Genomic DNA, 12,713 nt, shown 5'->3' on the forward strand with positions numbered 1-12,713 from the left:
AAATAAATAAATAGATAGATAGATAATCTATTTCATGAGAGGAACCTCTTGCTGAAATAATCAAAATGTAGAGCCATGCTGCATTTCAGTTACTGCCTCCACTACCTGAACAACCTCTCTGGCCTTCCAAGTGCAATTTAGAATACCCTGAGGCGGCTGTAATTTATGCTTACTGACATGAAATTATTCTTCTCCGCTCAGTCCTGTAGAAAAACTCAACCTAGTTGGATGGAAGGTCCTTTCTGAGTGTGCTCATACGAAAGTTTCTGAAGCACTGACTCAAGATAGGGGACGTACTGCGTCTTCCTGAGACATGATACCACTGTGCTTGCCTTTGATTTACCCAAGCTATGACACTTCTGCTTTTAACCCTTGCCATGGGCCAGAGGTTATTATGAATAATGAGAAGTTAGAAATGAAGGAATTTCTAACATCTAAAAAGAGATTTTAGAAATTACTATGAATAATGAAACATTACAAAATCAGAGTGCATCTGACCATTAATGCTCAGATTCAGTACAGCTGCCATGGCCTTTTAATGCACATCATTATGCAGCTGCAGTACTTTATTATAACTTATTTTCTATAGTTACAGGAGATTTTTGCTGCAGGCAGAGATGCTCATACACTGCTCTCAGCTTCTGAAACAGCACAGGCATGAGCATTCACTTTTCTTGGCTGAGAAATTACAACATCCAAATTTGCAGCAAGACCAGTTTATATTTAGGCCTTAATTTATATAATTTCTTATGTTAACTACTGAAATATGACTACCACAGTGTGATCTTAATATTTCAATATACATTACTGGCTGATTTTAGTTTACATATAAACACTGTAATATGACTGTAAGGAAATACATTCTCCTAATCATCATTGGATTTTCTGTAGAAGTTTGATCTTCCCACTGTAACACAAGATAAAGAAATGAAAATTCTGGTGTCAGTTTTTAGGACAATGGGGCCTGCTTTCCTCCAAGTGTGAGGTATCTGCTAGCACCTAAAATTAGCAACTTCACTAGGCCGTGTGGAATTGAGGAGGTTACTGCTTGTCACTTCTGAAAACTTTCAAATGCTAAAATGACTTTTAATTCCTAAAAGGACTGCAAGGACTAATACTGTCCAAAGGTTAAGTGACAGAGACTGGTTCTTACTTACCTATTCAAACTCTCTCTCTACACAGCACTTGTCCTATATCTGTTGTGTTCTCTGCAGAGGCTTCATAGCATTAAAATGTAGTGCTTTATGTGTTTTTCTTTTGGGTTTGGTTTTTGGTGTTTTGTTTGTCTGTTTGTTTTTAATTTAATGTATTTGAAACAACATGAGAGCTGGATTGACAGCAACCAGGGGAGTATTTTTAAAACAAAAAAACCAAGGGTATGAGTGGTGTGTCATCACAGGTGGCACACAGGCATTTGTGATAGCTATATTGGATCTGGCTGAGATGAATTTTCCCCACTGCAGCCTCATAGAACTGTGCTGTGTATGGATAGATAGCAAGGTGCTGATAACACAGCAGTGTTTTGGCTACTTCTGAGTAGTGCTGCATAGCATCAAGACTGTCTCTCCAGCATCCCCCATTACCAGCAGGCTGGGGTTTGGCAAGATTTTGGGAGGGGACACAAGCAGGATGCCCCAACTGACCAAAGGGGCTTTCCATACCATATGACATCTGCTCAGCAAAAAAAAGCTTAATAGGAAAGGAAAGAAGGAACAATCATTATCACAGAGTTTGTGTTCTGGACCAACCACTATATGTACTGAAGCCTTACTTCTTGGGAAGTTGCTGGACATCACCTGCTGATGGGAAGTAGAGAATAAATCTTTGTTTTCCCTTTGTTTCTATATGCAGCCTTTGCTTTTGCTTTATTAAATGCCTTTATTTTAACCTATTAGGTTTTTTCCTCCTTATTTTCTACTCTCTCTCTATCCCACTGAGGAGGGGAGTTACAGAGTGGGCGCCTGGTGTCCAGCCAAGGTCAACTAACCACAGAACCCTAAGGCCTGGAGTAGGGCTGGAATAGCATTTATAGACTGTAAAGAATGGAAGGAGTCTAATCTCATGTTTCATCAGAAGTTACTTTTTTGACTCAGTCTTCCTTTGCCTAGACATGGTTTTGAAAATAACTAGCTGGAGCAATACAAAAGAGAGTTAGGCATTTTGGATCTTAAGAGCCCATGTTTGATCATAGATCCCTAGATCATTTGCCAGTGTGGGTGGCCTGCATTAAGTCAGTATTGATTGAATTTTTCCTAGATCCTTGTTTTTCCTTTTCACTTACTTGATCAGACACATTGTGCCAACAATGAACCAATATTTGGTTGAAAAATATTGTTTCAAGCTATATTGGCATGTAAATGCGTCCACAGGGACAGAGGGACCTGTTTCTTTAGGCGCTGTCCTGGCAGCTGTAATCCCCTATATTCTACATTTTGACCTGGCACTGACATCCTCCAAAGCCCTGCAAAAATATTTTACATTGCTGAGTTTTGTTTCTATTCTGCAAATTGGAAATTGCAATTTTATGGCCTGTGCTTAATATATAATAAGTATAGATGATAGAAGCATTACTCAGTACTATCCTTTGCATGCCATGCTGTTACTCAGCACACACGTGAAACAGTGTTTGCTTTCTGAAGGCTTAGGAAAAAAATGTAATGCTAGGGATACCTCCATGCCTACTGTATTGCCTTTTGCAAAAGGAAAAAGAACAACCTTTGCTGATGGGTTGTTTTAGAATTCTATCGTTTGTGTCTTATGCAAATCTTCAGAGAGACTATTAAGCCAGACCAGGATGCAGTAACAGGATAGCCATGAATGTTAAGTTTTTGGTAAATGTTGTTTTGAGTACTGGATGAAAACACGGCATTGTTAGACTGGAGTTATACCTGCAGTTTTCATCCTTGGGCATTGTAAAGATTGCTTTTCCTACTATGCAGTTTAGTTTGTGCAATATTTTAGTCAGTTATGGATATAAATGAGTTTTCTTATCATCAGAGGCTTTGGCAGGCAACAAAAAAGAATGCTCAGATCATCTCTTTTTCTTGTTGTGGGTTTTGCTCTGTGGATAGCCTAGGAAATGTTTAACAAGTGCTCACCAGAAGAGAAATCTTTGCACTAGAACTGAAATGTAGGGGCTTCATTGGAAAGAACAGTTCAAGCACAGAAACAAGAGCTGCCTAACATCTTTCATTGTAAGGCATTTGCTTTAGATATTTCCTGTTTGTTTGGGGTTTTTTGGGTTGTTTTGTTGTTTTTTTGTTTATTTGTTTTTTTTCCCCGAAGCACCAATTGCTGGGCTTGAAAGTACCTTGCTAGTTTATGTCTGGGTCCACTTTTAAGGGAACTAGCTCTGATCCTTATGATTCTGCTAAATACATCTAATCCCTTCTGTGACTACTCTGGTAGCCAGTCTTGGAATAGTTTGAGCCCCTTGGTTTTTGTTTTCTAGCAAGAAAAATATATTACAACATGGAGAAAGTATCCTGCTTTTGCTTTTTGCCTACTCCTAGGTTGCCTCTTCCTTTGTCTATTTGTAGTTTGCCAATACTTGTCCCTTCCGTTTAGAAACAAGAAAACAAGCCAACCAAACAAATCAATTTTTTTCAGTCTGTCCAGAGTGGAGCACATTTATAAAACCTGTGATAGCCTTCAAGCTCTACTGTGAACTTTAATCATTTAATTCATGTTTTTTAAAAGTGCCAAGGCTAGACACAGCGTGCCAACATGGTATTTGTAATGCTGACTAGAGCAGAACAGTTCCTTCCTATGTGTGGCAGCATATACTGCTGTTTATACATCCAAGTATGACATGTACCTCTTTGGAACAGCATAAAGTTACAAATCATGTTCTGATTAAATGTGATCACCAGTAATTTCCATGTTCTTTTCTGCAGAATTAAGAACTAGCCAGTGACTGTGGTAGGTCTGTAGTAGGTTTTGTATTTGCTTTCCTTGTATTGCATCCTACTGTGTAATTCAAATAGTGTCAAAAGTTTCCAAGTGCTTTTATAAACCAGACCTGTAACCCTGTGAAAGAATGAAATGAAGTTTAAGTAAGTGATGTGGTCCATTGTCCAGAAAACCTTTTTGAGTTTTGCTTTTTAATTCTTTATGGGCTGAATGTTTTATCATGTCCAATATTTGTTTAGCTTCTGACCTTCAGAGCAATGTTGGTACATATATAGGCATCTCAAATTTCCCTATATATTCCAAGACATAAAAAAACCTATCAGTAGACTATGTTCTCAGGTAATTTTTTCTGAATTCTTAGATGAAACTTCTCAAGGAATCATGACTTTAAAATGCCTTCAAATATTGTTCAACTTCTTCCTTGGTTACTAATGAAATGGGAAATTTTAGATTTGCCTCATATAATACAAGCCTGGGAAAAAAGGAGCTTCCGTTCAAATTTACCACAGAACAAAGCTGGGAAAGAAGTACACTGAATGTCAATTATAATTCATAATGTTACTGATACCTCAGATCTCTCTGAAAAAGTAATGTGGTTTTCAGTGGAGACATGTGCAAAGAACTGTGTCTTGCCAAGAATCATTAACTATGCAAAAATAGGATGGGGAATGACTATTGGCTGTTTACCAATTCTTCGCAAAAAGCTCTTGTGCTTTGTAAATGATACGAGCATAAGTCAACAACTTCGTGCTATGGCTCAAAAGGCAGACATGGTATTGGTCTATATATAAAGTAACTTAGTCTTAAGGACACATAAGTTCCTTCTGGTGTTGTCAGATTCACTGAGAAGTACTGAGATGAAATGCTACCAGAGGTGCTGGATCTCATGATTGAATCAATACATTAACAAAGTGGAGTAAGCAATGAGACCAGGAAAAGTCTTCAATATAAAACATGCTCAGAAAGACTGAAAGATCTAGGACAGTGAAAAGAAGTTTGGAGGGGAAAATTGCAGTCATTTATGAGTAGATAAAGAAATTTTGTGACAAAAAAGTTAAAAATACATGTTGGCTATGCCAAGATGTAGTGTGTACATTGCACTAAGAAAGAGTTAAGTTTAACCCTAGGAAATGGTCTCTAGAGGTGAGTGCTGTGAAGCATTGAAACAGGTTTCTTGGGGAAGTTGAACACTGCCAGGGATGGGTCAGCCACAGCTTCTCTGGGCAACCTGTGCCAGGGCCTCACCACCCTCACAGGGAAGAACTGCCTAAGAGCTCATCTCAATCTCCCTTCTGTCACATTGCCCTTTGCCTTGCCCTGCCCCTACATGCCCTTTTCTAAAGCCCCTCTCCAGTTTTCTTGTAGCCCCTTTAGGCACTGGCAGCTGCTCTAAGGTCTCCCCTTAAGGAGCCTTCTCTTCCCTAGGCTGAACAAGCCCACCTCTCTCAGCCTGTCTCCAGAGCAGAGCTGCTCCAGCCCTCACAGCATCTCCGCGGCCTCCTCTGAACTCCAACAGCTCCGTGACCCTCCTGTGTTGTTGCTCCAGAGCTGAATGCAGGACTGCAGGGTGTGTGTGTGGGGGGGGTCTTCTAAGACCACAGTAGAAATATAAATGCCTTAAAAAAAACCCACCAAAAAAAAAAAAAAAAACAACAACACCTCCCCTCCCCAATAAATCTCTACAGCATAAAATGGTCCATATGTTTCTTTCCCTGTCAGGGAAGAGGAAAATAAAACACTGAACAAACATCAGTCTTCTTGCCTAATGTATTTACGGAATATGACTGCTGTTAGACTGTGGTAGATGGCCATGTGCATAAAATGTTGGCAGTCCTGTATTGTGTGTGAAGTGTACATCTATCAGGGCCTCTAGATTAGTACAAAGAGAAATAAAATGCTACAGCGATACCTGGTGCTTACTGCTTTGGGTTTGTACAAAGGGATTTGATATGAAGAGCAACAGTCTTCCAAAACAGGCAGAAAGTTCGAAGGGACCAGAGGGAGCAGCATAAATTCCTGTAAGAATTATTGCACTAGATGTAAGTCCACAAAGGAGTAGTTTGTCAGCTGAATGTGCAAATGAACATATATAAGAGAACTGAATTTATTGGCGAGTCTGAGATGTAACACAAGAGGCCATATGTTCTCAGGGCTATGCTTAACAATTGTGTCAAAATTAAAAGCCCAGAGTTTCCACTTATTAAATACCTATAATGTTCTCAAAAGCAGGTTGATTGTAAAACTGTTATGCTGCCCAAAACATCAGATGCAGATAATAAATACTATTATCTAGGATAAATTCATTAAAGAAAGACATTTGATGTTTTGGTTTGCTGGTTAGATACATTTCATATGCAATTTTTTGCAGATAATTTGTCAGATTAACAACTTTTTAGCAAGTAATTATCTGTTTCCATTGTCTGGCCTCCACCGCATTTAGCAAAAAATTGTGCATTCTAAGGAAAAATACGAAATACTAACTCAAGGATAATGTAGCAAAACTAAAATCTGGAAAAGCAAGCTGCTTTTTATGGAAGGCCAGAATATGTGAATATGTAGAAGTGTATGTAGGTTATAACCCAATTTGTGTATTTTAATTTTAAGTAGTGTCTGTCTACTTTGTGAAGAATTTGCTGAGAAAGCATGAATAAGCAATTGAGGATTTGCTTTTTGTTAGGTTATTTTAGATACATACATTTGTTTCTCCGTGTGGAGATGATGAAGTACAAATGGAGGTGCAAATTCAGGTGTCTGACTTTTGCGTTTGACTTTGCTGATGTAATGTGCAATATGAGGAAATTCACATGGTGCCACAATTCCTGTTCTCTGTGCTGGGCTGCCCACCAAACAGCTGTGCCTGAAACATGGGAGAAGCTCAAGAGTTGTAGAGCCTTGTGTGCAGGATTAAATGATTGTAATGAAAATGAAAATAAATAATAAATTAAAAGCATGCAAGAACAATAGTAGTAATACTAATATGAATAATAATATAATAATAATAATAATAATAATCATCATCTAGGTTTAGCTCTGGAGAAATATTCACATGAAAAGTAAGTCACAGAATCAGCTAGGTAGGAAAAGACCTTTAAGTTCATCAAGTCCAGCATTTACCCCAGCACTGCCAAGGCCAGAACTGAACTATGTCATTAAGGGCCTGTTCTAAACTGTTTGTGAACAGTTTGAGGGACGGTGACTTCACCACTTCCCTGGGCAGCCTGTCCCAGTGCCTGAACACCCTCTCAATGAAAAAACTTTTCCTAATATCCAACCTAAATCTCCCCTGATTCACCTTGAGGCTGTTTCCTCTTGTTGTGTCACTTGTTAAAAGTCAAAAGATTTTTGCTGACAGAACTTGATGAGAACACTGGGTATTTAATAAGGAAGAACACCTCCAACTTTTTGGTCAAACTTAACTTTTCATAATTTCAAGATGCATTTCGAGGAGCTTGTCCTTAGAATTCAAGATATAGCAATGATGGAATGAAGCTGTCTTTAATACATTGATTTATTTTAAATCTTTCTTGCTCAGTAGGGAAAATGATATGCCAGTTCTTTGATTTTATAACTTCCTGAAATTTTTTAATAGTCCTCATTTCCTGGTTATTTTTGCCTTTTTTTTTCCTTCTTTTTCTTTTTATATTATTAATTATGTAATGGCACTAACAAATAGTTCCAGTATACATCTTGTCAGTTGTTAATTTGGTTAATAGGAAGTCCCATAAACTTTGCAATAAAATGACAATCTTTGAAGAAGCTAGCAGTGTTTTATTTTTCTTCTGCCCAAAGCTGTAAGTTTGGTGATTTTTTCTGCTGTTACTCGGTTCAAAACAAAAACCTTACAACTACTTACCCAAGAAAGAAATAAAAAAATACTTCATTGTGCACAATAGCTCCATCTTTCATGGATTAAAGTCTTACTTTACAAAGGAGGCCCATTTAAAAAGAGAAAAAAGAACTTGCTTGAAGACTATCTTGCAGGAGATAATGCTCTTCTTTAAACAAGTAAGGTTTGTAGTTATGTGGATCATTCCAGTTTCCACATCAGTCTTTCTAGGCCTTCTTCTGTAGAGTGGTTGTATTCTGGAACAGCAACTTAGTTGAAGTTTTATGACATTTTTATTTTATTCCCATCCAATGCTAGGAACATGAGACACGCAGTAATTCCATGTGACAAATGTTTAATGGTAACAGAACAATGCATATGTGCCCCTAGTGTCAAGTATAAGTATTTTCAGTTAATCCCTATAATGATGTCCCATATGATTTCCAGCATAAAAGATACCTTTTGACATGTGTTATCACACTTCTATATGTGAATAAAACTTACAGAAAGCAGTGGTCATCAGTGAATTGCTCATCATTGCTTTCAAGAAAAATATTTGTTAATATGTCTGTGTGTATTTCATTTATACAAAACATTTCAGTGTCTTTTTGATAGCGAGTACTTAGGGGTATTAGCAAAATTTATCCATCTTTGTGGGGTTTCATTTTTATGCAGCTTTTGTTAACAATATAGTGTTCACAGAAAACTTCTGAGATGTTCAGATGTTTTTGAAGAAGATACAAAAATGCATCAAATTGAAAAAAAAATTACAGAATTTAGAACATAAATATGATTTCATAGGAGACTATACTGTCCTAAGATTCTTGGCTTCATTTTGATCATTAAAAGTAGATAGGTTATGGTAATGTGCCTTCATGTCTCAATGCTAGTTGGACCCACTCAAGAAGAAAAATAACTTTCATACCTAAGAAATACTAAAAATTAAAAGGGTGAAATGAGTCAGATGCTATGTTCAGGAAACAAACATGTTGCCAGCAGGTCAGCGGAGGTGATCCTTACCCTCTGCTCAGCACTGGTAAGGCCATAGCTGGAGTCCTGGGGCCAGTTTAGGCCTCTCCAATGCAGGAGAGACATGTACAGACTGGACAGAGTTCAGCAAAGGGCTAGGAAGGTGAGTAAGTGCTGGAGCATTAATCCTATGAGGAAAGGCTGAGAGAGATGGGACTGTTCAACCTGGAGAAGGCTCTAGAGGATCTAATTAATGAGTATAAACACCTGAAGGGAGGGTGCAGAGAGGACAGACCCAGATGGGGGTTTCACTGTGAAGGTGACTGAGCACTTGAACAGTTTGCCCAGAAAGGTCATGAAGTCTTAATCCTTGGAGATACTAAAAAAACCCATCTAGACCCAGTCCTGGGCCACTAGGTTTGTGTTTGAGAAGGAGGTTCAGACAAAATGATCTCCAGCAGCCTCTTCCAGTATCATCCATTTTGTGATTCTGCGAAAAGAACACCAATTGTGCAGTAAAGAATCATAGAATTGTAGACTGGTTTGCATTGGATGAGATCTTAAAGCTCATTTAGTTCCACCCCCCTGCCACAGGCAGGGACACCTTCCACTAGACCAGGTTGCTCCAAGCTCTGTCCAGCCTGCCCTTCCCTGTTTCTTGCTTACTTGTGTGGTGGTGTTATCTGGTGGTACCTCAGCTTGATGTCTGACAGAGCCTGTAGCTCCTGAAGAGAGTTGCAGAAATTATCTAGATTCTGATGGAAATTATTTTGGGATTCATTGATTATGCCCAACTGACGTTCTTGAAGAGCTGACAGAGTGTAATCTTGATTTTCTGGACTTAGTACTCATGTCAACCTAAGCAAACCCTGAAGGTATGCCAGGTGTATCAGTGAAACATGTACCTAGGCTCTTCTCAGATGTATGTTGTCATACAATCATAGAATCATGGAATGGTGTGTGTTGGAAGGGACCTTAAAGACCATCTAGTTGCAACATCCTGCCGTGGTCAGGGATGCCTTCCAGTAGACTTGAGCAGGTTGCTCCAAGCCCCATCCAGTCTGGCCTTGAGCACTTCCCAGCATTGACTCTAAGTTTATTTAGCAGAGCTGAACTGACAAACAGAAGGGCTGGGTAAGTTACACCCTCTTAGTAGGGATAGCAGTGACCACATACTCTCTAGACATACTGACTCCCAAGCTGTCCCTTGGGCTGCTCTGTTGTGCGTCATCTCTAGAGTAGGTCAGTGGCTGTAAAGCACATACTGATCTCCAGGGAGTTCACAGAAAACTGTGATTTTGCATGCTGTCGAGAGCTCTTTTTAACTATCTTCTCTATATCCTTCAAGTCATCATCTTATATGCTTGACTCTTTTTCAGGAATAACTCTTATAAATAATTCTAACTTTAATAAATGGAAAGGATAAGGAGAGACAAGACAACTGAAAAAAATGAAAGGGAGGAAGCATTTGGGTTCAGTGTGTGAGTGATATAATGTCTGACAACTTGAGGAGGAATAGTTATCTTGAATTTAAGACTTACTAATTTATTTTTATAATATATTTCTGAAACATTAATTTGTGGTTTCAGGAGCTAAGTATAGAAAGCTGCATAATGGCATTTTAGACTTTTGTGAGTTAACAGTTGATCACATTAAATGAATATAACATGCATGGAGTTTGTTAAAATATAATGTGTTCCATTGCAACAGTTCAAATCTCTCCAACAGCGATTAGGCTAAAATATAACATGCATACTTTTAAGGTGCAAATGTTATATTCCTTAAGATATGATGAAGAGATAAGAACCAACAGAACCTAGTGCATCCTATGAAGGTTACCCTGATAACAGAGTTAAAGAATTTGTGGTTTGGAGCACATATCCTTCTTCAAAAGCATTTGTTTTTGAAATTTCACTCATGGACATTCAAGGTGTCTCTTATGTTTATCAATAGCAATTTTTTTCATTTGTTTTTCCATCAGGTGCTTCATTCCAAATGCCTACGCTGCGCTCTTCACTGCTGCTCTGGTGCCATTAATGTGCTTGGTAGTGGTTTTTGTGGTGTTCATCCACGCCTACCAGGTGACCCCACAATGGAAAGCGTATGATGATATTTTCAGAGGAAGAACAAATGCTGCAGGTATGATTGGTTGGCTACCCCTATACAGACAAGTTAGACTTTCAGGACGGTACTGACTATTCTCACCAGTTCAGAAAACACCACTAGAAACCACAGTTCAATAGGAGCCTACATACTTGTTTAATATTAGGCATCACCTTTGAAGTCTCTGAAAGTACTTTAATGATGAAAGTTATGCAGATTCTTAACTGTCTTAGAAGGATAAAAATGTGTTAAACCTAAACCAAGAAGTCATTATCACTGGTTGCGTCTAGTCTAGTAAAGAGAAGAGTGATAACACACAGCACCGCCTTGCTTGGAGCATTGTGTGCTGGTTTTGGTGGGGGTACCGAACAACCTTGTCCCAGTAGGGCTCTGGAGGGTCAGGAGCAGTGACTGCTTGCATACATGACAGCAATATGAACACATGCTCTACTCCTTTGCTTGTCCTCAGGGAATCGGCACAGATCCTGGTGCTGGTGTTTTGCAGCGCACTTGTTGGCTGCACATTAACGCCCAGGCCGCATCTTGGAGTATTTGGAGTTGATGGCTCTGTTTTGAAATGTCCCCGCATCACACACAACTGAAATGTGCTTGAGAAAAAAAGATCTGTCTTATGCAAAACAGGAAATATCGGCCGGCCTCCTCTGTCAGAACAATTTCAAGTACAATAATGTCCCCAAAATATAGTTGCAGCAGTTTAGACCAATAGCATAATAATAGGACTCTCTCCAGGAAGCACAGAATATTTCTTTTGTTTTCATGGTGTTTTGGGAAAAAAATCTGATTTTTATAAACAAGTGCAAGTATATTTCTAATGTTTGGGTTATAAAATCTTATTTCTGTATGGAAAAGTATAATAATATATGGGAATATATTATGAAAATATATTTATGAGAAATATATTCATTTATGAGAAAATGAAAATAAATATTTATCATCTGGATAGTTCTTTAAAGTATTAATTTCTATATTAGTGACAATATGTCATCTTGACTAAGAGCTGTATGAATTTGGAAAAGGTCTGATAAACACAGCTTTTGATACCCAAGACCTTAATTGCACTTTATTCTTTCATATCTCTCTGATATAAAAGGAACTGCCTGGAGCAATTGCAAAGGTAGCTTCTTATTCAGTCTTGATAATACATTTTATTTATTTATAAATAGCATTTTTAGTCTCTTTAAGGATTGGGATTCCATATTCATATGTTAAAGGTTAAGTGTAGTTTCAGAGCAGTTAAAGCAATGAAAGAAAAATACTGAATGTTGAAACAATACCATAAATAAAGTCATCATGCAAAACGCAGAAAGTACTAACATGAGTTCTAGCTACGTGACATAAAGATATAAAATAATGGGGTTGAAGCAAAATTTTGATTTAACATAGGATTCATAGTGTTTTCTTTCTCTGGTAAAGTGCAGGAACGGTATAGAGAATGCAGAAGGAAAAATACAAAAATCTGGGTTCTGTAAAATGTAAAATGTCTGTAATAGTTTTGTGGGTTTGTTTTTGTTTTCTTTAAAGAAGGGGTTGTAACTTTTACTACTCATGTGCCTGCATAGCAAGCTGGAGTTTTGCTAGGAGGAGGCTTTTGCAAGCAGAAATGCACGTACATTGTGCCGTGTGGGTGAGAGCAAGTTGGAGAGAGGTTGGTTTAGAGATGAAGAGCTGTGTGCTGAGGTTTACGGTGCCTGGGGTTATATGAGGACTCTCTGTGTAGCTCTGTTTATAGTGTAAGCTTCTGGAAAAAGAGCTGGTGATTTATGTAGTTTTTAATGTTGTCTCTAATTACACAGCGTGGTGCTAGCTGCTAACTACAGGCCTTTGACTTTCTGACTGAATATTTCCCTCCTGAAATTTGAGATGATGGTAGTACATTTACATT

General features: G+C 38.2%; 1 protein-coding gene across 1 annotated transcript in view; it reads left to right on the forward strand.

Moving 5' to 3' along the window:
* Window positions 1-12,713, forward strand: part of LOC133217111 (adhesion G-protein coupled receptor V1-like) — a gene marked incomplete at its 5' end in the record, with an annotated part of 188,845 nt that overhangs the window by 127,244 nt on the left and 48,888 nt on the right. The window contains one exon of the mRNA XM_061362253.1: window positions 10,689-10,846. Coding sequence (XP_061218237.1) covers window positions 10,689-10,846 — 158 coding nt within the window. The remainder of the gene's footprint in view (window positions 1-10,688; window positions 10,847-12,713) is intronic.

The sequence above is a fragment of the Neopsephotus bourkii genome, unplaced genomic scaffold, assembly GCF_033783945.1.
Source record: "Neopsephotus bourkii isolate Nb327-2 ecotype Australia unplaced genomic scaffold, CSIRO-AGI_Nbou_v1 NB_1106, whole genome shotgun sequence".
NCBI classification, from domain to species: domain Eukaryota; kingdom Metazoa; phylum Chordata; class Aves; order Psittaciformes; family Psittacidae; genus Neopsephotus; species Neopsephotus bourkii.